Source organism: Phascolarctos cinereus, unplaced genomic scaffold (assembly GCF_003287225.1).
Source record: "Phascolarctos cinereus isolate Bilbo 61053 unplaced genomic scaffold, phaCin_HiC Scaffold_726;HRSCAF=1367, whole genome shotgun sequence".
In the NCBI taxonomy this organism is placed as follows: domain Eukaryota; kingdom Metazoa; phylum Chordata; class Mammalia; order Diprotodontia; family Phascolarctidae; genus Phascolarctos; species Phascolarctos cinereus.
The window spans coordinates 116697359-116721886 of NW_027556098.1; the positions used below are offsets into that span (position 1 = coordinate 116697359).

Below are 24528 nucleotides of genomic sequence, written 5' to 3' on the forward strand. Positions count from 1 at the left end.
GCGTGTTTGCTTAATTGTTTATTAGCATACCAGTTGTACAAGAAAATTGACATTGGATGTTGTATGGGGTGCAGTCATTCTGAAGCACAATTATCTCTATCTTCCTTCCTTTAAAATTGCTGGAGTGCATTTTTATTCCAGCCTTACCCTGGGATTTTGGGTAAAGTCATTCACCTTGATTAAACCATCAGGACCGATTCTGTTTGGGCCAAAAATATATTCTTAGTTAATTCATTTAATAGACTCATTATTTTATCAAGAAGCATAACATATGAAATACTTCCTCATTTCAACATGATTCCTATAGCCTTCTTATTTCTAATCCTCTAACACCTTTTATTTTTTCCACTTCTGTTTTTCCTTTGCACATCTTACTCTTCCTATTTCTTTGTTCTCCATGATATCCCCTATTTTTACACCAACACTGTAATTTACTATGTTCTGTCATGAATCAAAGTCCTGCTACAATCACTTTCTCATTATTCTTCCACTCAGCTTATGAAAATTTACTTACACTTCCTGTTCAATGTAGTTCAGCATTCGACTGACGTGGGATGCTGAAATCTCCCCATCCACTTCAGCAATATATGTGTAAAGAAACTGAAAAGTGCTAAAAGGGATTCGGGGAGGTCCGCCATCATGTTCAGATGATAAAACTTCACATACAATCTTGAGGGTTTTGGCTATGGTCTATTAAAAGGAAGATAAAAATAGGTGGTTAGATTCTTGAGGCCCGCTTAAACAGGAGAAAGTTGATGACAAACAGTATCACCTGAATCAATCAAATGGTATGGGAATGACATCACATTCTTGAACAGAAATTCTTAACCTTTTTTTTCTGTTATGGATCCTTTTGACTTGTGAACCCTGTGGACCTCTTCTTAGAATAATATATTTAAATAAATAAAATAAAAAACATAAGCTCACAAAGGAAATGAATTATATTGAAATAAAGTTATCGATTTCTTTTTAAAGTTCACAGATCCCAAGTTAGGAACTTCTTTTCTAGAGGGATTATAATCCTTATATTTGAAATAGTTTCATCCTATCTCAAAATATTTAATATCTATCATATGCTTCTTTTCTTCATTGGCATTCTGGAAATGAAGCTTATAATTACATATTATAATTAAATTTTATTGTAATTACATTTCCTATATTTTAAAAGCATACCCTAGGTCCTGTCACTAAATCAGTTATTAGTGTACCAGTTACATAAGAAAAAGATGATAGATACCCTTCTGTATTACCAAGATTCAATCACAAGCAGTAGGAGAGGCAGCCCAGTGAAAAATAGTCCATTAGTACTTCAGACTTAGACAAGCATTACAATGAGTTGGTTTCAGAATTAAATAGGAGGGAGAGAGAGTTGGCTAGAGAGCACCTGGAAGATCACAGTGTTTTCACTGATCCCAAGCTCGTTCCTCATACAAAACCAGCTTTTTTTTTTTAAACACCAATATTCTTTTGATGATGCTACATGGCTGAATATATGAATACTATGGTCTCAGATGTCTTAAAGTTGGGAATAATCTAAAGGCAAATGAAGAGAGGTGTTCGGTTTAAGTAGACTGCAGCACATTATCAAATGATTTTTGTGCAAGGAGTGTTATAAAAGGCAACACACCAAGGCAATGTGTGACCATAAAAGGTGGGTGATATGGTGAGAAAGAAGACTAGCAGATTAAATGTTCACTGGTAGGGAGAAAATTGTAAGACTTGGAAGATGACTTCCAACACCTTGGGCAGGTCTCTGGATAATTTATGAAAGGATATAGACAGGAGTCACAGAATGAGGAGGCAAGCATGGAGTTGCCATCTACCCTGATCTATCAGAGCATCCTCTTTGCCCAGGGGAGGGAAGGGATGAACTTCTCCTTGACTTTCCAGTACAATGCATTCTTGCTCCTTTCTCTTTTAGCTTAGCCCAAGAGATACAGGGGAAGGGAACAAACATTTAATAAGTGCCAACTGTGAACCAGGTACAATTAAGTGCTTTATAAGTATTATTTCATTTGTCATACAGCTGAACCAGTATTCTGTAAAGGATACTCAGGAAGGTCACTGTTGAGTCAGCTATGACAGAAAACTGAAGGGGAAGGGTTACTTTTCTGGGGATAAGTGCTAACATATAAATAATGCTGAAATCTAGGACACAATACATTCTGTTGGGCATACTATGTAGTAATTTAGTGATAGTCTCTAGAAGCCAGTAGTTTCTTCAGTATTCTTAGTAAATACAGGCTCTGAATTTAAATGCTATACTGTGAGATATTGTGCCAAGTTGTGTGACTGAGGGGAGAAACCAAATAGAAAATGAATGATTTTTCCAGCAGTTTGAATAAAAGGTTGTCATATCAGAGTAAAACTTTTTTCTTAAAGAAAATTTAAGAGATTCATTCAGAGTTGAGACTGCTCCTATTGATATATTTTTTCAGACAAACCTAGCTTTTGACATATGAATAGTCTCAGAATTTTACAAATGAGAACTGTTACTAAAGCAAGAGTTATGAAACAATGGGAGCAGGGGCGGAAACATCATAAGAAAATATGTCAAAAGGATTGCTTATCCTGGTCTAGTAAATATGGCTAATGCACACTGTAATACCTTATTAAAACAGGTGTGCCGATGAACACTTCCCACAATCTAGGGACAAGTGAAATATTAGCAGTACTGGGTGACCAACCGGATAACAGGTTGAATAAGAGTGAAGCTGATAAAATGTTATAATTGTCCAGAGGACTGGCACCATTGCCCTTTAAGTATGCTGTTCTCGGGCTTCTGAAATGATGTAAGCTCTTTTGGATGGGGAAGTATGAAGATGGATGAAAGCTTAGTAGGAGGGCAGAGGATGAAGAGCTGTGGGCATGGTAGATCAAGATGACAGCAGGTGTGATTAAATCTGAATGAATGTGAGGTAACCTTGATTGTGTCATTTCCTTAATCATTTTGCTAGCTGCTTTTCTCAGTTACTTTTAAGCTCACCTAATCTTTTGTTTTTGTCCAGTCGTACCACTCTTAATGGCTGTCTTCAAGCCATTCTTTCCACCATTACACACTAAAACTCATTTTCGTCATTCAAACAATTCCTTGAAATGTGCAAGGTCTAGTGTAGTGCCTTGCATATAATACGTGCTCAATGAATGTTTGTTAAATGAATGATGAATGGAAGAAAGACTTTTTTTTTTAGAAGACTTCTTGTACTGAAGCTTTCCTAGAAGTAGGTTTCTCACAGCCCATCAATACAAAATGCATGTGTGTGTGTGTGTGTGTGTGTGTGTGTGTGTGTGTGTTGTGTGTGTAAAATGCAATTTATTGCTGCCTCCCTCAGAGAAGTAGTCTCTCAGAGCAGATTGTGGACACAGTCTCCAGTCCAGGAAAGCAGTGCATTGGGGTCTCCCAAAGGGCCAGGGTTATAGGTTCAGGTCCCAAATACCTTCCAACTATTGGGGTTAAGTGACCAGGGCCACACAGCTGGTAAGTATCTGAGGTCAGATTTGAACTCAGGTCCTCCTGACTCCAGGGCTGGTGCCCTACCCACTGCACCACCTAGGCTAGCAACACCAGGTACCTAGAGGGGATCCCTGGAAGAATAGCTAAAGAAACAAACAAAAGATAAAGAGGTACCATGATATCAGGAAGGTGATGTCATGCCTTTGCAAGTGAGTTGGATTTAAGTGAGGCAGAGCTGTGCAAAGCCACCTCTTACCTCAGGAACCATATGGGTCCAGTAGCAAGATATAGATCAAGAAGACTGGAGATAGCCCAGGATGCAGTAGGAGACCTTGGCCTTTTTAAGCTAAGGTCTTCCCCAGGTCTCAGTCTGTCTGAGGCAACACCCACTGAGTGATTAAGGCTAGGTAAGAAATGAGGCAAATAATGGCCTCTTTTACTTAGTCAAAAACAAAACAAAAAATCAATATGGGAGGGGAAGACCTTCAGGGTTCCTGGCCAAAACAGAAACAATTGCTATTTACATTCACTTTGAGCCATCAGAACCCAATAATGACCCAGTGAGGCTTGGGCTGTGGCCTATTGTTGGCCAATCACTGAGGACCAGAGTGATTTGAGTTTAAGGCATGGTCCTTAAAAAGAAATCTAGCCCGTAAACCCCAAGATATCTTGCAAGGTTTCAGCAATCAAAATTTATATACCTTTGGGCAGAGCACCCACAGGTAAAAGTATGATTCCCTATGTGTAGAGAGGGAGATGAGGGAGAGAGAGAAGAAGGGAGGAAGGGAAGGAAGGAAGGAAGGAGTTGCATTGCCCAACTGGAACTGGCCAGGTGGGTCCCCAGTGAGGCAGCTACTACTACTCACAGGTTGTTTTTCGTCCTTCATTCTCCAAGAGGACCATGACATTAGGAGAGTGATGTCATGACTTGCAAGTAAGTTGGATTTAAGTGAGGCAGGACTATGAAAAGTCACCAGCCTCACTCTCTCCTCCTGAGCCATCTGGGTCCAATGGCACAATATAGATAAGGAGGACACAACAACCCTGAGAGGTCAGTGTTAATATAATCTCCATTTTACAGATAAGAAAACAGGCAAACAGAGGCTAAGTGACTTGCCCAGGATCATACAGCTAGTAAGTGAGTTCATATTTGAACTCAAATCTTCCTGACTCCAAGTCTGACACTCTACTATATCACCCTTAGTTGCCTCCAGAAAGAAACCTCGAAATGAAAACTCCTAGGAACATTATAACCAAAATCCAGAGCTTCCAGGTCAAAGGAAAAAAAATACTATCTATCAGCTGCTAGAAAGAAAAGTTTAAGTACTAAAGAACCATAGTCAGTATCACACAAGATTTAGCAGCTGCCACTCAAAGGAATGGTGAACATGGAACACAATATTCTAAAAGGAAAAAGTTATCTCAGCATGGTATGTTACATTCTCCAGACTGGCTGGCAATCTGATAGCTGTTGCAAGAACTGGTATGGGATGATTTTATAAACTAACTGTGCCACTGGACACATCATTTTTTATTCTTATAGTGCCAATGATAATGGATGAACTGTTGAGACAACCTGGTCCCAGAAGCATCATTGAAAAGCCTAGCACGTGGTAAACACTCAAATACTTTAAAAAATTCATTCATTTCATGGCACAGGAACATAAGAGCTCATGGATTTAGAGATGGAAGGAACAACAGAGATCATCAAAATCAACTACTTCATTGCACATGAGGAAACTGAGACTCAAAAAGGTTGTGACTTGTGTAGGTTACATAGTTTTTAAATATCTGAAGCAAGATTTGAATCCAGGTCTTCCTGATTCCAAGTCCAACTTTATATTTTATATACTTAGCCATATATATGTATGTATATATATGTATAGATACACATATATACAGATACATACATACACACATCCATCCATCTATCTATCCATCTATCCATCCATCTATCTACCTATATCCCAGTGCAGCTATGCTTGGTTTTAAGGTACCATTAAAGGACATGTTGAATCTTGGTTGACTACTTTCAGTTTCCAAAATGGTGGCCTCTCTCCTCTTTCTGGTTGCTGAGCACAGAAACAAGCTAGAAATAGAAGCCAGAGTACCTGGGATAAATCAGATTTCAGCAGCATCCCCTGGTTGGAAGATGGAAAACTGACAGTATATACAGAGAATATTATACCTCCTTTGTCTTCCTTTCCTCTCCTCTCCCTTCCCCACCTCCCCATACCTTCCTGGCATCACTCCAGAGAGGGAAATCCCTCCTCCATCCCCCCAAAAAATAAAAGACTAAAGGTAACTTACAACTCCAAGAGAACTGCAAGCCAGAGCTAAAAACTTGAGCCATTCAATCTCTTCAGTGAAGCGACCCACATTCATCACACTGTTAAATAGATCTGTTGGGAGACTCAGCACCTTCCACATCTGGGCCAATTCATTAGCATGTATGATCAGCCTTCCAGCCACCTGTGGGAAAGAACAACATATACAGAGAATGAGGCAGGTTTCCAAGTCTAAGATTCATTGGCTTGGGGACCTGCCCCCACCCCACTCCCCAGCTGTCTCCCTGCCTTTCATCAACTTGGGCATTCAGAGATGGTAGCCGGAGCCTCTGTATATCAGGAAAGAAGGAAGGAAATCCCCTACTGGACCTTAGCTTTATCCAATGAAGAGAAAGCTGGGTGATGACTCAATATTGGTGTTTAGACGTTAGAAAATGGTTTGAAGTTTTTCTCCATCTCAGATGACAGAAGGGAGATGGCTTAGCAACAAGAACTTCCTAAAAGGATGTGAAATCTTGGACTAGGTCACCAAGGTGGGGAGGAGTGAACTCTCTTAGTGGTCATCAGTCATCCATTATTTATCAGGGATGATACAAGTGGGCTTGAGAGCTCACATGCAAAAGATAGTCACCTGAAAGACAACTTGGAAACTGCTTGAGAATCTGTTAAAATAACACCTCATAGATACCAGCACCCCCTGGAGAATATTGGGGTATCTTTTTACTAAATGGCTTCTGAGTATGTACCCTTGTGTAGCAGGATAACATGAAGGGACAGGGTGGGAATGTTTTCTCTCCTGCAGGCATATGGGCTACTTCACCAGCACAGGTTTAAAGAAGCCTTTTTGACCTCTAGGTCAGTGAATCAGGCTTTTTGGTTCTGAGTTAGTGGGTGTCTGCAAAGCTGCTAAGGATTCAGAAGGGGTAGCTTCACATGTGATAGTGAGACACCTTGGGAGCGGAGGCTCTGTTGTGGTCTGTAAATAGAGAAGGTAGTGCTTTTAGACAATTGCCATACCACATACAATTAAACTGTATTCTCAAATTAAGTTACTGTGACATTCTTGGTCAAAGAGAACTAAATTGTCATACATTAAGACCTTACTTACCTGATGTGGATGATGAACAAAACATTATATTTGGATGCATTTTCTAGATAATTAAAGCTTAATACCTTTAAACACCACAACTTTTCCCAAATATTAATTATTTTAAAGGAAATTTTCTTAAATATATTACCTGCTTATCTTCTTAAATGGAACACATGTAACATTTTACTTTTTTTTTTATAACATTTCTATTTATTTTTTACATTCTGTTCTTTTTAAATTTTCAGTTCCAAATTCCCTCTCTCCCATCCATCTCCTCCCACACCCACTAAGAAGGCAAGCAACGTGATATCATCCCTTGATGACCGAGTTAACAGTTCTATATGTATCCAATTTGTTGCTAAGGCCTGTTGAGTTTACTTTCATAACATTATTGTCCTACACACCCTTCTCTCTTCTGACACTTTCACCACCTTGGGTTTGACCCTCACCACATCACATCTGGACTATTAAAATAGTCTGCTGGTTCTTCTCTCTGCTGTAAGTCTCTCCCCACTTCAGTCCACCCTCCATTCACCTCTCAAAATGATCTTCCTAAAGTGCAGATCTGGTTATGTCACCCCCCCTCTTAAACTCCAGTAGCTATTGCCCCTATGATCAAAAATAAAATACTCTTGCATTGAAATCCCTTTATAAGCTGTTCTCCCCCTTTTTCCAGTCTTCTTACAACATATTACTTTCCCTTCCCCCCACCCAACATATTCTGTGATTCAATGATTCTGGCTCTTGAACAAGATATTCCATCTCCTGACTTGACGCATTTTCAATGGCTGTTCCCCATACGTGGAATGCTCTCCTTTCTCATCTTCCCCTCTTGACTTCCCTGGTTTGTTTGTTTGTTTCTTTTTTTTCTTGTCTAGGCAATGGGGTTAAGCAACTGGCCCAGGGTCACACAGCTAGTGTTATGTGTCTGAGGCCGCCCTGGTTTCTTTCAAGTCCTAACTAAAATCCCACCTTCTACAGGAAGCCTTTCCTGAGTTTCCTTCATTCTAGTGCTTTCCCTCTGTTGATTATCTCTAATTTATCTTGTATAGCTTGTTTGCACGTAGTTGTTTATGGTGTATGTAGTTGTCTCTCCCATTAGACTGTGAGCTCCTTGACAGCAGCGACTGTCTTGTACCTTTCTGTCACCAGCATTTAGCACAGTGTCTGGCACATAGTAGGCATTTTGTGACTGTTTATTACCTATTATCTAAGACTGGTCAACTAAGAATCTTTAAACCTCTTAAATGAGGTTTCAAGGAAGGGAATAATATCTATACCTTTGGTGAAGGAGTTTTGTAACAAATACTCCTAGCACTATGACCTATGTTCCAGAGTCCTGAAGTTGCTAGAGTATGACTTCTGGATAGAGGATTTTTTTTTCTTTTTTTCCTTTTGTAAAATTATTTTTAACATTTGACATTCATTTTTAAAAATTCTGAGTTCTATCCACTGTGCCACCTCGCTGCATTTCTCTAATCAGTAGTGATTTAGAACATTTTTTCAGCTGACTATTGATAGCTTTTTCCTTCAAAGGCAGCTAGGTGGTACACAGGATAGAGGCCTGGGCCCCAAATCAGAAAGACCTGAATTCATATCTGGCCTCAGACACTTCCTGAGCCTGAACAAATCACTTTACCCTGTTTGTTTCAGTTTCCTCATTTGTAAAATAAGCTGAAGAAGGAAGTGGCAAACCAGTCCAGTCTGCCAAGAAACCCCCAAATGGGTTTTCTTTGTCACAGAGAGTTGAACACGACTGAAAAACAATTGATAGCTTTGAATCTTCTTCTGAAAATTGCTTTCTTATATCTTTTGACCGTTTTTCCATTGGGGAATGAATCTTATTTTTATAAATATGGCTCAGTTCCCTATACATTTGAGAAATGAGGCCTTTATCAGAGAAATTTGCTATAAAATTCACTCCCCCTCCCCAGTTTCCTGCTTTCCTTCTACTTTTGGCTGTATTGTTTTGTTTGTGCAAAAACTTTAATTTCATGTAGTCAAAATTATCTGTTTTGCTTCCTGTGATCCTTTCTATATCTTGCTGGGTCACAGATTCTTCCCTTATCCATAGATCTGACAGGTACATTTTTTCCACATTCCCCTCGTTCACTCATATTATCACCCTTTATATCTAAGTCATTTATCTGCTTTGATGTTATTTTGGTATATGGTGTGAGATGTCGGTCTATGACTAGTTTCTGCCAAGCTGCTTTCCAGTTTTCCCAGCAATTTCTGTCAAATGGTGAGTTGGTGCTCCCCAAAATTGTATCTTTGGGTTTGTAAAACACTAGATTACTATGGTTATTTACTACTATGTATTGTGTACCTAATCTATTTGGATAGTGGAATGTTAATAATAATGACAATAATAATAACAATGATGAGGACAACAACAATAATAGCTAACACTTATATAGCCCTTGGTATGTACCAGGCATTGTGCTAAGTATTGTACAATTATCAATTCATTGATCATCATGACAATCCTGGGAGGTAGTGCTACTACTAACCTCGTGTCACAGAGGAGGAAACAGGAGCAAACAGAGGTTGAATCTTGACCAGGGTCACATAGCTAATAAATGTCCGAGGCTGGATTTGAACTCAGGTCTCCCTGACTCCAAGCTTAGTGCTCTAACCGCTGCATTACATACCCCCCTCAACAAGAAATATAGAAATTAAACTCTTTCCACTCCCAAATAATTTTTTAACCAAAACTTTACAGTTTATGAATTTATTCCTTACCCATTTTCCAGAAGGATTTGAGATGGCAACCTTTTCCTGTCTCTTTTCACTTTCTAAAATACTGTCACATTTGCATCTCGTTTCATCCTAATGACATCCCTATGAGGGAGATCAGTCAGTCCTGAGTACTACTGTTCGATGAACTGGGAAACCAAATCACAGGGAAGCAAGGTGCAAAGTGAGTTATCCAAGGTCATTTAGCTATAGTTAGTGGTAGAGCTAGGATCAGCACCTAGATTTAGATGTTCCATTTCCTCAGAAAGGCTTATTTTCTAAGAAATCCCCAGGGATCACACGGTGAAGGTGTTCAGGAGTGTACCAATACCTTGGTGTACCAATTCTCAAAAAACAATGAATAGGAGAACTTTGAGACTGGAAGGATTCCCAGAAGCCCTCTAGGCCATCCTGTGCCTGAATAGGAGGTCCCCTTTATAACACAGTTGACAAGTTATCTTCTAGCTTTAGCTTAAGTATCTCTAACGAGAAAGCACCTACTACTTCCCAAGGGTGGCCCAATCTACTTTTGGAATGCTCTAATTGTTAGGAAGTCTTTCCTGAAAGCAAGCCTCAATCTGCCTCTCTGCAGCTTTACATTATCCCTAGTTCTGCTCCCTGAGGCCTAACAGATGGTAAGGCTAATAGTACCTCTTCAGATGATAGCCCTATACACACTTGAAAGGGTAGTTGTTATATCCTTCTCTGTCTTCTCTTGTCTAGGCTAAATATCCCTAGTTTTTTCAAATAATCCTCATATGGCATGAGCTCAAGGCCATCACCTTTGATCTCATCATCACCCACAAGTATTCCACTTCCATGTTTATGAACTCTACAATCCTTTTATCTGATCTTAATCTCTTTTTATTTCATCTTTCCTTCTGCCTTAAGACTCCTCACCCCGTTCTCTGTCCTCACCACAACCTCTAATCCCTCCACTTCTCAGTTCTTTCCGAGGCCATTGCCCCTGCCCTGGCCATATTCTCCTCTCTTCCCCATCCTGACTCCTTGGTAAATCAGTTTAACTCTATACTATCCTCTTCTGGAGCCCCTTGCCCCCTTATCCTATGTTGATCTTTCCCTGCCAAGCCTCAGTCTCTCACCATCTACTGCTTATGCTGCTATTCACCTGCTGCTGGGAAAACAAACAAACAAACTAGAGAAAATTGTGAAACCAAGTTGCCTGGGTCCTGTACAGATTTTATGTTAAATAATCCCAATTAAATTCTCACTGTGGCAAGACAATCCTTTTATACTTCCCTAATTATCTCATATTCCCATTCACCATAATGGCTTTTCCAAACCTTATCATCTTTCTTAGAATCTCTCATTCTTCCTCCTCCTTACACCTTCTTAGCTGAGAACTTTGCCTCATATTTCGCTGGAAAAATTGGGGCCATATGCCAAGATTTAAGAGCTCCCTCATTTCCTCCTTACCTCACTTCACTCATATGCCTTCCCCCACCACCTTCCCTTTCACACTCTTCTCATACAAAGATGTGGTCCTTCTCCTTGGCAAGGCAAACCCCTCTACCATATACAAGTGTTTCATTTCATCCCATCTTCTCAGTTGATCATCCCCACTCTTTTCATTAATCATCAATCTCTCCTTGAATACTGGCTGTTCCCCTGATGCCTACAAATATGCCTATATCTCCCCTATCTCAAAAAAATCTTTTGCTTGATCTGTCTAGCACTGCTAGCTATCATTCTATAGCTGTCCTCCCATTTGTGGGTAAACTCCTAGAGAAGGTGTCTACACTTCTTTTCCTATCACTCTCTTCTCAGCTCTCTGTAGTCTGGCTTCCGACCTCATCATTTAACTGGAACTGCTTTCTCCAGATGCCAAATCTAATAGCTTTTTCTCAATCCTCATATCCTTCTAGACCTCTGTAGATTTTGATACTGTCAATCACTCCTTCTTCTTGGTATTGTCTTCTATCTAGGTTTTTATGACACCATTTTCTCCTGGTTCTTTTCCTACCTATCTGACCACTACTCAGTTTCCTTTGCTAGATCTTTATTTCAACTCCAAATGTCCATGTGGACTATTTGTGCCTGACTAGTGGCAGAGCCTTCCAGGCTCACATTGATCTGATCAGCCACAGTCGGACACACTGTACCTTGACCCCAACATAGTGATGTCATTTTGGTCCTCTTGGAAAATGGACCATAACCAACTCAGTTTTCTTTTCTAGATCTTCATCTAGGTCATGCTCACTAATGGTAGATATCCCTTGAGATTCTGTCCTAGTCCTCTTCTCTTTTCCTTTTATGCTATTTTTCTTGGTGATTTCATCAGCCTCCATGAATTCAGTTATCATCTATATTCCCAGATCTGTTTATCTAGCTCTGACTTCTCTTCTGACTTCCACTCTCACGTTTCCAACTATCTATTAGACATCTCAAACTCGATGTCCCATAGACATCCTAAACATGTCTAAATCAGAACTTGTTCTCTTTCTCCCCAGACTCTGCTGTCTTCTGAACTTCAGTCACTATTCAGGGTACCAGCAGTCTCCTAGTCACCTTATCCTTGAGTCCTCCCTACTTCATTCAGTTCTCTTCTCCTTAACTATCAAAGTGATCTTCCTAAGCTCCAGTGACTCCCTGCTGTTTCCAGGATCAAATATCAAATACTGTTTGGCCTTTAAAGCCTTTCATAACCTAGCCTTCTCCTGCTTTTATTCCTTTTCACCTCACTCCCTTTAATGTACTTTTTGATCCAGTGAACTGGTCTCCTTCCTGTTCCTCCTATAAGACACTTCATCTCATTACTCTGTGCATTTTCACTAAGTATCCTCCAGTCTAGAATTTTCCCCCTTCTCATTTTTGCCTCCTGGTTTTCCTGACTTCTTTGAAGTCTCAGTGAAAATCCCACCTTCTGGGGCAGCTAGGTGGCACACCAGTCCTGGTGTCAAGAGGACCTGAGTTCAAATCCAACCTCAGAGGTTTGGTACTTACTAACTGTGTGGCCTTGGGCAAGTCACTTAACCCCCATTGCCTCACCAAAAAAAAAAATCCCACTTTCTGCAAGAAAGCTTATCTGGTTCCTGTTAAGGCTAGTGCCTTCCCTATGAGATTATCTCCAATCTTCCCTGTACAAACTTGTTTCCTACATAGATGTTTGCATATTTTCTCTGCCATTAGATTATAAGCTCCTTGAGGACAGGGATTGTTTTTGCTTTTCTTTATATTGTTAAGTGCTTAACACAGTATCTGGCACATAGTAAGCACTAAAAAATGCTTTTTGACTTTACTTCATCCTATGTACATTTAATGTTCAAATGTCTTTATCAATGTCTTTTCTAAAATGTGGTATCTAGAACCTAATATGCTGCTCCAAATGAAGGCTGCCCAGAACAAAGTAAAGCAGGACCCTCACCTCTCAGGCCTTAGAAACAAATACCACCTCTCTTAATGCAGCCTGAGATCACACAAACATTTCTTGGCCACGCTATCACTTTGTGGATGCATGCTGAGCTTAAATTTACTAAAATCCCCAGATCTCTTTTTGTAAGGACTGCTGTCTAGCCATGACCACCCACATCTTTTACTTTTGGAGTGGATTTTCTGAGCTTGAGTGTAAGACTTTATCCCCATTAAAACTCATCATTTTAGATTTAGCCCTGTGCTGTAGCCTACTGAGATCTTTTCAGATCCTGCCTGGCATCTAGTATGTTAAGTATTCCTTCTAGTTTTGTGCCATTTTACAGATTTGATAAGGATATAAACTATTACTTTATGGAAGGCATAGATTAAAAAGTCCAACATCACACAAGGCTAAACAAGGCCACATCCATGGGGCACTCAACTAAAGACTGTTTTCTGAGTTGACGTATAGTCTTTTGATCTAGCAGTGCAACTGGGTCCTGAATCCTCCTAATTGTACAATCGACTAATTTTTATCTCACCGTTTGGTCAAGAAGAATATGAGAATCTGTCAAAACTTTTGGTAAAATATATGAAACATTTCCAATTACTCTAGTAATCTCAAACTACGTCTTTGAATCACTGCTTCCTTTTCTAGATGTTCACTCACCATCTCTTTATCATGATCTAGAATTTTGCTAGACATCATAGTCAAGTTCACTGAGTTTACAGACCCCTCTGTCTTCCCTTTTTTTTTTTGAAAAGGAGGCTAGCATTTGCCCTGCTTCAGTTCTGTGACCCCCAGTCTCCTTTTCCATGATCTTTCATAAGCCTCCAACAGTGACTTCCATTAAGATAGACCAATTCTTTAAGTACTCTGAAATGTAGTTCATCTGGGTCTGGTGATTTGGATTCTTCTGCATGAGAGATGGGCTCCTTTACTGTTTCCCTATTTATTTATCTTGGTATCTACTCCCATATTAGCCATTTTATTCTCTTAATTCAAGTCCAAAAATAATTTCCCTTTTCTCTAGAGAAAACAAGCAAAGTAAGAGTAGAACAATCCTGCTGTCTGTCATCTATTATTTAATTCAACAAACATTATGCACATATGTGTTCAAGGCATTGGGGATACAAAAGATATAAATTAAATAGGTCCTGGCATCAAAGAGCTTACTTACATTCCCACTCCCCCTCAGAAGGATTTCTATTTCTTTCCCTTCCCTTTCCCTATGTGTAGTTTTTTTAAAAAGCACCCCTTTATGTTGTCTTCAGTTTTTCCCTACTAGCCTCAGCTTATTTGAACAATAATGCTCTTCATTAATGACCTTGCTGTTGTTGAACTGTGTCATGCTTTTGTGGCCATATTCTGTTACCTACCCTCATTTCCATCTTCTATGTGTGCCTTTTGGAAATCTAAGTTGGTTGACATTGGGGAGTTCTCTTTGCATTCACATCAGACCCTTTAGAGAACTCTCCCTTTTCCTCAACAGAATTGTTTTTTCTCTGTCTTCACAGAATTTCAATCTTGAGAACTTGCCATTTTCCTGAGCTGACTTCCCCTTTAGGGTTTTAGTCCATGAGATACTGCCATCCTTTCTCTGAACTTTTTAAAATTTCTCTTTAAACTAGGGCTCCTGTAAGACTATACCTAGCTTTCTTTTCTACCAAGAAAATTTTAAGATGGAACTATTACTTTTCCCCATTAGTTGCTCCTTGATATGACTAGGATATGGATTATGATTTTCCCTCATTTTTTCCTCTACCTTTTGAACAATGAAATGATTATTATGGCAAGCCAAGAAAATATTAGCTGCTTTGCTGTGGGGCAGAAAGGGCCTCAGTTGATATCTAGATAATTGAAAGACCCTCCCCCCCTCCCCCATCTACTATACCATTTCTCTGTACCAGGCTTATGATCTGTTTCCCAAACTTATTTAATTCTTCTTTCTGCTCAGGTGGTTTGTAATGCATTCTAATGACAATATTTCTTTGGTTTTTGCACCCATTGTCTTCACTCAATTGATTTTTACCATGCTCCACCAATTTGCTTCCTAGATTTCCTCATAAGTATATCTTTATAATGTGTGTGTTCAGAGACCTAGGCAGTAATATGAATATTTTTTATACTTTTTTTTTTTTGCAGGAGTGGGAGGTAGAGCTTGTGGAGGAAGGAAACCTTAGTTGGATAAGCTCCTGGGCAAGCTAATTCAGTGACTTACATCATGGAAAAGTGCCCAGCCTGCTCTCACCTTGCTCATGAGCACCAATAGCTTGGAGCAGGACCATAGCACTACTGTGCATTATTTCTGTTTTTAACATTCCCATTTCTCAAAGCAAGATTTAGTCATAACTTATGGTCATGTATTTTAGAATTGTGATTAATTGGTCTGGCTGCTTGGACCCACATGGCTTTTAAATAGTCTATATATTTTCCTGCCTACTTCATCAGGGACCTCTTACCCGAGAATGCAGGATCTTTAGCAGTTCAGGTGTGAGTTCAGCCCAATTAGACAACGGGATTCGCTCAGTTCGCTCTCTCACTGGAGGAATCTCTCCACGGGACATAGCCCCAAAATAACTAAAATGAAAAAAGACAAGCGTTCTTTACTTCAGTGACTGATAGCTATGTTGAGGGGAAGAGAGGAGAGGCTTTTTTTCCCCCTTTCCTTTGTTTAATACATAGAAAGATAGGCTGACTCTCTGGACAGAGGAACTGAGCCAATGTTTGTTTAGAACTCAGTGGTGCAAAGGGATGTGATTTCAGCCAGCCTCACAGACTTTAAGATTTATTTTTGTTACTTGCAAGGGACTTTTCCCTGGAAAAAATTTCCTTATTGGTTAATCAAGGATCCAAAACTTCTGCTCTTCTATTTTATTTTTAGTACTTTCTTTGCCTCTCTATAAGTAATACTACAGAGGGAAGGAGAAACTGCTCAACCCTACCCTCTTTTTTTTTTTGCAGTTTTTTTTTTCTTTTTAGGCAATTGCCTAAATGCCCAGGGTCACACAGCTAGTAAGTGACACGTGTTTGATCTGAGGACGGATTTGAACTCAGGTCCACCTGACTTCAGGGCCGGTGCTCTATCCATCAACCCTACCCTGTTGAGGACCGAAGAAGAAAGAAATAAAGTTCTCGAATGAAGATACGCTACTAGCATAGAAATGGAGATTAATACTGGGCTAGAACAAACCCTGAGGGTACCTAGGGCCATGTTCCATTTAGGAAAGTCTCCCTTCCTCTACCTGTGTGTGTGTGTCTGTATGTCTCTCTGTGTATATGTACACTGGAATTCTTGCTTGCAATAAATTAAATATAAATGTTTTAGCAATTATTTTATGTTTCTATATCTTCTAAAGTACCCCAGGTATAGGAGTAAAAATTAATTGCTTTTAAAGTATTTTTCACTTTTTACATGTTAATAAAGTTCCATTCTCTTTTGTCATATTTAAACGGCACATTGATTTCCAGGGAAATCTTAGGGAGTTAAAATATATGATACAGTACCAAATCAAACTGGCTACAACAGAGGAAATTTCTGTTGTAAATGTCAGGGACAATAGGAAGAATGCAATTTATTTTATTATAGAATGGCATCACAGGCAAAATAAAATAGAATTTAAAGCTACTACACAGTATATAACAAATATTATCTGATTATGCCAGAGAAAATTTGTTTCCTAGAGCTAAAAGTTCTAGCCTCAGTGTAATATATCAATTTAGGTTGGGAAAACTGAACAGTATTTCTTACTGGCAGATGAAGCCTCTTGGGTAAATACTACTGGTTAATTTGTTTTATTTGTAAAAGCCTGGTGCCAACCCAGGAACATTAAGTCTACTTGAAGTACTTTGGGGGCAGTAGTCCAAAGATTCTGTAAGGCCTGAATTAAACCCTACACCTCCTCAGAGGTACCTTTACAACACCATCCTTCCCCCACTCCAAGCACATTTATACTCCTATACCTAGTTTACCCCCCACTCACAAATTATCCAATCCCCACAGCACCTGTCAGTCCCTCCTTATCTCTTACAAATATGTATCTGCAGCCTCTGGACTTTTCCTTCCATAATATGCTCTCATACCTCTCTCACCAAAATGAAACACAATAAAAACATCCTCATTAGGCATAAAAAACCAGTCAAAATGTTCCAGGAAACAAAATTCTCCCAATACACTCAAAACATTTACTACCAGACCCAGCCTCACACTTGAGTCTAAGAAGCATTTATTTCATAGTTGATTTTTTTGTCAAGCTATTTCCACAGCAGCTATTTTGTCTGACAAATTATTTGAGGTGCCTCTGGTGTCTCTGGAAGTAAGTATATGTTCATAGGATCATAGAATTTATAGATCACCTACAACCCAGTCTCCTTATTTTAAGATGAAAAAATTGAGACCTAGAGAGGTTAAGTGAATTTCCTAATGTCTCACAGGTAGTCAGAAAGAGTGTTAGGATTCAAACCCAGTTCCTTCATTTCCAGTCAGTGCTTTCTCAAGACCATCATGGTGTCTTAGAAGTGTGCCATTCCCGGCACGGTCTGGCTCAAGTCTAATCAGTTTTGATTAGGAGACATGTTGTATGGGTATGTGATATGGGGTCAGACCATGACAAAGAAATATCAAAACGAACAACAACAAAAAAACTCCAAAGCAAAACAAACAAAAATATTTCTCCTCCCTATCAAAAATTTCTCCACCTCTATCGAAAAGTGCCTTCTTGATTATAGTATGAGTTGCAGCTGAAGTGGAGAGAATAGCTAGCTGGGATAAGGGGAATATAGTGGAGTATTCTTTGCTTCTCCCACAATCAATTTTCTTGTTTTCCACAGACATTCAGAGTGATGAATACATTCTTCCTAACTATTCTTTCCTGGTGTATGACTGCTAGATGTAGCTGCTAGATACAGAGAATGAGTTCATGGTGAGAATGAAAGCCTTGTAAATAAGGGATCTCAACACTGACTGCTGTAAAGCTCAAGAAGCATTTCCATCCAAGTGTTATTCCTCCCTCTCCTCCTCTTCAAGAATGGACAGAAACTCATAGAGGTAGCCTGAACTTTTCCAAGGGAGAATGAAACACCACTGGTGGCCTGAGCCTTTGGACACTACCTCATAGCCTGGCATCTGGGAGATATGCCAGGCTGGTTTCAGAGGGTGCCCCACCCTACCATCTTGATACTGCCTTCTGTAATTTTTTTTCTTTTTTGCTTTTTGGTGAGGCAGAGTTAAGTGACTTGCCCAGGGTCACACAGCTAGTGTCAAGTCTCTGAGGCTGGATTTGAACACAGGTCCTCCTAACTCCAAGGCAGGAGCGCTCTATCCACTGCACCACCTAGCTGCCCTGCCTTCTGTAATTTTTAAAGGAGCAAAGACAAAACCACAAAGGCTGTGGTAATAAATGGTGCCCAACTCCTTCATTCCAGTTCCTGCTGACCCATCCCACCTCTGCAGAATTTTCCCACCACCTCCAGTTTTAGAACCTGATATAATGGATGACTGATAGGATGGGGTCTTTTGGAGAAAAGAAACCTACTCGGCAGCCCATTGGATCAGATCCGTAGGCTGGGTCCGGATGGCAGCTTTGGTAAACTGCTTTAGCAATTCTGGAAGCTCCGGAGGGATACATATTTGCTTATCTGTCTGAGGCATGGTTACTTGACCTATTAGAGAGAAACAAACAAACAAACAATGGAAATATATTGAATTTATTTAAAAAATACATTTGGTATGGCTAAGAAGGTAATTGATACTTTTTGAAACACATTTTTTGGATTTTAGGGAGCAGTTGTCAATATAGACTCAGCTGGAAAGTCTCATTCATTTTAACCCATATTTGCCAAGTGACTACACCTGTACTAGGTTCTGGGGACAGAAAGAGAGAAAATAAATACAATATGTGATGAGATAAAAATGGCAATAGTGTGTGACAAGTTCAGGGATAAATTTCAACAAACTAAGAAAACTTACAATTAACATACAAATTTAGCACACAGATGATGTTTCCAACAATGCTCTACTGATTATTAGTTCTTTGTGGCAGCAACTTCAATTCCAGTCAACAAACAGTTTTCTTGTCTCTTCTCCTGTTGGCCGTATGTGTCTTGACTGGGAGCGGTGGTGGTATAGGTATCCTGGTTATTTTGCATAAACATTTAATTTCTTTCTATTCTGAGGTCTCATAGAACCTTGTGTGAATGATCAACCCCTTGTGAGAGTCTCCTATAACCCAGGCTTCTGAAGCATGTCCAAATAAGCTTGGAGCCACATTTCATAAAGTATTGAAAGAAAGCAAATGAACAAAGGATATAGTGTGAAGGCCTCAATAATAGAGATCCTCTCTTGCTTCCTTATTTTACATTTGCCTAAACTGAGGTTCCAAGTACTAAAGTGACTTCACTAAGGTCACTTAGCAAGTTAGTGGCAGAGCCAGTACCAGCACTCAGATCTCCTGATCCCTAGCTCAGTGCTTCCCCCCCCAACCTACAATCCTGATCCTCTTTGTGCTCCAATCTCATCTTTTCTACAGCTTAGAAGCTCCAAGATATTGGGGAGGTAATATAGTATTATGGAAAGAGCAGTAGATTAGTAATCAGAGGAGCTGGGTTAGAATCTGGGCTTTACTGGTGTGACTTCAGGGAAGGGACTTCACCTCTCTGGTTTCCTGTTTGCTTACCTGTAAAATGAGAGGACTGTACTTGATGACTATGAAGGTCTCTTGCAGTAATAAGCTGAAGATCACAGAGGCTAAATTTCAATGCTTTATTTATGTTTGGATGTACAAATCCAAACTTATTATCTCCACAAATGAATTTTCCATCTTAAATTTCTTAGTTCTGTCCATTGCAATTGCTCCTCAGTCAATAAGGCTAAAATTTTTACTTGGAAATCTTTTAAGTCTTCATTTTCCTTTAACTAAATCTGTCACAAAATCTTACATAGCCCTCCTTCCAAAATGATATCAGATTCCTCCCTTTCTTTGAATTCCCATTCATATCTCCTCTGTATAGGGTCCTTGGTCCTCACGACTTCAAATTGGATTTCTACTTAGCACACTTTCTGCTCCCTTCCCACTTCCTACCCCCCACCCCCACCGTTGATCTCTCTACCTCCCTGAACTTCATCATCCTGATTAACTATAGTCCCGATAGCCATCAGACTAATTCTCTTGAAACTGTTTCTATCATATCCTTGTGCTGTTCAATAACCGCTAATAACTGCTAGTGGTTCTTTTTTGCTATTACATTCAGGAAAGGTTAAATTAAAATATCAAGTCAAAACTCTTCTACCTAACTTTCAAGACCCTTCCTGATATGATCTATTCAAATTAATTTCTTATTACTAGGCAACATATACCTTCTGCCTATAAGGGGTCAGTCCACTGAGCATATTATATTCATTCCATTTTTCCCTCTTTCCTTGCTTTTGTTCATACTATTCCTCCTTCCAAGAATGCCTTTCCCATTCCTTTGCACCTATATAATTTCTATCTTTTCTTGAAGGAGCTACTGCCCTCATGAAACCTCCTCAGACAACTCATCACTGCCTTTTCTGACCTTCCATAACACCTGTTATCTGCACCACAGATTTTGGCCCTTAATTATTTTCCATCTTGTTCTGTTCACTAAGTTTCACATGAGGGCTTTGTCTCCCTGTGGTGAAACCACTTTATCACTTTTTAAAAAAGAAATCCACCCAAAAAAGCCTTGTTAAATTCTGTTTAAATGTTGTTTTTTAAAAGCTTGTTCTGGAAACTGGCCCTTTGAGAAAAGAGTTTCTGCTATAAACTGAAATTATGTAACTCCAAAGCATTCTGTATCAGAAAGGAGGCTGTAAAAATACTGGTTGCTAAGGGAATAATTAAATTCAAATTTCAGTTCGCATTAGACACAGAGAAAGTATTGATCAGAGGGGAGGAGGGAAGGCTTGAAGCAAGCTAGAAAAGCAGCTGAAAACTTATTTTGATTACAAAAAAAAGGAGCAACCATGGAGTTTCAAACATAATACATAGTGGCATCCTGGTGCTAAGTAATTTTCCTCTTTCTGGAGGAAACAAGAGCTGAGAGTTTGATAAGAAAAGAAGCCGAAGCCTGGCAGGAACTCTTGGAGAAGAGGGAGCCTTAGAAAAGGCAAACCAATGGCTGCCTTTTGATTAGTTCATATGCAGGCAGTTAAGTCTCACTTGATGGACTAGTTTTAGCTGCTGGCTTGCCCAAGAAATAACACTAACTCACATTTGTATTAGAGCACTTAACCATTTACAAAGGCTGAAAGGTCTCTGAAATCTGGTGAAGTTATAGAGCTATGCAGTTCCCTTGGAAGGGTTTTTTTCACTCTTAAAAATAAGAAAAATAAAGTGCTTAAGAAAGAATGTTTTTCAAGCAGAAAAAAAGGGGTTAGATTAACCTCTATTTGATAAATATTAATATGAAAGGTGCAAAATTATACTTATGTGTTAATTTTTTAAAATATTCCAATTACTTAAACTTTTTTTTCCTAAATAGCGTGAGGGTTCCTTTCTTTTTTCTTTCCTTCTTTATTTTTCTTCCTTCCTTCCTTTCTTTTTTTTTCTTTCTTTCAACACTATTGGCTTCCACGCTATTCTCTACAGTTGTGGCTGTTTACCACTGCCTGTTTTTGTCTTCTTCTCTTGTACTACAAAACTATTTAGAATTTCCCCTACTACATGTTTTGAGCTACTTCAAAGGGACCCATGCCAATTGCCTAGCAATCCTTTTATATTTTGTAAATTTAGAGGCAGCTAGGAGGCACAATGGATCAAGCACTGGCCTTGAAGTCAGGAAGACCTGAGTTCAAATCTGGCCTCCGACTGTGTGACCATGGGCAAGTCACTTAACCCCACTGCCTCCCAGATAGATAGATAGATAGATAGATAGATAGATAGATAGATAGATAGATAGATAGATAGATAGATGGTAGTTAATTTGTTAGTGGAATCTTCACAGGGAGTGCTCCTGACCATTTCTCAAGCATATAGATTCTATCCCTCTCGGTCTCATTCTCAGCTGATGGCCTCTCTTCCTTAATTCAGAAGGAGATATTGTCCCTTCTGTTTAAACATAATTTGTGCTATTGATCCTACTTCTTGCCAGCTCCTTCCTGGTCCATCTTGTTCTCCTGCAGAGTCCCTTCTACTCCTGCTTGCTCAATGCTCCACTTCCACCAGCTCTTTCCTTTGCAATCGAACTTCCCAACACCCTATTGAAACTGCTCTTCAAAAGTCGCCTATAAATGATTCTTTTCTTATTGCTGAATCAAATGGCCTTTGCTGAGCCCTATCTTCTCTTGACTTCTCTGATGCATTTGGTGTTAACCACGCTTCATGAAACTCTCTCTTGGCTTCCAGGACTCTAATTGATATCTTTTCCCTTTTTCTTCTCAAACTACTCCTTCTTGGTCCTCACTCCCTTTGTGTTTCCTCTTCCTCCTCCCCTGTAACCCTAAGCTTTCCTTAAGGCTCAGTACTTAACCTGATTTTTTTCCCCCTTGCATCCTCTCTCCCTCAGAGAGCTCATCCATTTTAATGTTTTCAACTATCAATTCTTTTAAAACTCCTCAAACCTTATATCCCATTATGTGTCCTCTTATATAAGCTCCATTCCTATGTCTCCACTTAGGTATCTCAAAATGACATTGACATCATCATCATTTTTGCCCTTCTGGTTTAGCTTCCTCACCCAAATTCCTTAACCCTGTCAGGAACACTATCATTTTTTATAATTTGGTTGTAAAAACCTTGGAATCATCTTTGACTTAACTCTGTCCTTCATCCCCCATATTCAGCCAGTCACAGAATCCTGTCAAGTTTTCCTTTGAAATAGCTCTATCAGCAGTCTGTTTCACTCTATTTCATATCTACTAATTGGTCTAGGCCCTTTTCATCTTCTTTCTGAATCACTGCAATAGTCTTTTAGCTGACATTTTCTTTTTATTTTTTTCTAATCAAAGGATTATACAATTCTAGGGTTGTAATGGCCTAAGAGAGCATCTAATCTAGTGCAATCCAATTAGAAGAGTTTAATCCAGCAGTACATATGAAAGCCATATATCAGATCTCTAAGCACCTCTACCTTAAATCCAAATCATTCTGACTCTCTTGGCCCAGGCCCAGGCCAAGCCCCACTTGGTCATTCTTTGGGTCCTGATTGGCTCAGAGTGAATGTAAATAGCAATTGTTTCTGTTTTGGCCTGAAACCCTGATTTATGTATTTATTTATTTTGACTAGGTATTCCCTGTCTCATTTCTTGTGGGCATTGCCTCAGTGAAATTGAGACCTGTTAAAGACCTTAGCCTTAAAAAGGCCAAGGTCTCCCACTGTATCCAGGGACATTTCCAGTCTTCCTGATCTATATCTTGCTACTGGACCCAGATGGCTTTGGAGGAGAAATTGAGGCTGTGACTTTGCACAGCGCTTCCTCACTTAAATCCAATTCACTTGCAAGTCATGACATCACCTCCCTGATGTCATGGTCCTCTTCTAGAATGAAGGACAAACAACCACCACCACCGCCACTACAGCAGCCCTGCCTCTCTGTGATGTGCTGAGTGGGGGGCATAGCCAACAGTAATCTTCTTCCACTACCCCACCAAATGCATATCCATTCGGAGACTTTGCTACTGTTTCCATTCCTGTCTTCTGTGCCATCAACTCAAGGCTTTAAGGAAATGAAGAATAATCACTCCTCACAAAAAAGGAACTCAATCCCCATGTCCAGCATGAAGCCTTTCCAAACTACTTCACTCCTTATTCCACACAATGTAGCCCATGGTTATAGAAGCAGAGATTGTTCAATTTGAAATGGACTTTTAAGATCCTCCATCCAGTCCAGCCCTTAAATTTATTGTCTGTTGCTGTCAGTGGATATTTCAATGTATTGTTTCTACTATGTGTAGGGCAGGTGTTGGAAGATGAAGAGATAATGACAACATGAAAAACATTTTTTCCCCTCAAGGCACTTGTATTCTACTTGAGGGGTGGCAAGGGAATATAACATTTACACAAATAAGTGCAGTATAATTTCAAGAGGGAAAGAAGATACTAACATCTGGGAGAATTTAATGGCATAGTGGACTGGGCACTGGACGTGGAATCAAAAGGACCTGGGTTCCTATCCCAATAACAGACACTAACTTGATTGTGACTCTGGACAACTTATTGAAATTCTCTGTGTCTCAGTTTCCTTATCTGCAGACCCTCAAACCACAAGCAGAGGGTCTATCACCAGGCCCATATCTGATGGCTTTTTTTTATCTTGGTAGGACCAGTCAGAGCTTGCACTCCTGTGACATTGCCTTTTGGAGACCAGAGTCACCTCCACCACCTGGTGAAACATGACAATAAGACTTGAGTGGAAGCTCAGGGAGGTAGAAAGAGTACATAAAATGAGGCAGCCATTAAATACTGTATACTTTGTATGGAGAAATACATTTGACTACAAGCTTGTATTCTCTTTCGTCACTAATATCTAGTAAACTCTGGGCAAATCATTGTCAATGTCTTAGTTTCTTCATATGAAAATATGAGTAATACTCCTCTGCCTATTTCACAGAATTACATAGGGATC

The 24528-nt window shown here is 39.6% G+C and overlaps 1 protein-coding gene across 2 annotated transcripts in view; it reads right to left on the reverse strand.

Annotated features, from left to right (window-relative positions):
- Nucleotides 1-24528, reverse strand: part of ROPN1 (rhophilin associated tail protein 1) — a 35008-nt gene continuing 10480 nt past the window's right edge. For both annotated transcript variants that reach the window (XM_020985991.2, XM_020985992.2), the window contains 5 exons: nucleotides 18479-18605; nucleotides 15407-15524; nucleotides 5765-5926; nucleotides 515-690; nucleotides 1-199 (listed from right to left, as the gene is read on the reverse strand). In XM_020985991.2, coding sequence (XP_020841650.1) covers nucleotides 133-199; nucleotides 515-690; nucleotides 5765-5926; nucleotides 15407-15524; nucleotides 18479-18594 — 639 coding nt within the window. In that variant the 5' untranslated portion in view covers nucleotides 18595-18605 and the 3' untranslated portion in view covers nucleotides 1-132. The remainder of the gene's footprint in view (nucleotides 200-514; nucleotides 691-5764; nucleotides 5927-15406; nucleotides 15525-18478; nucleotides 18606-24528) is intronic.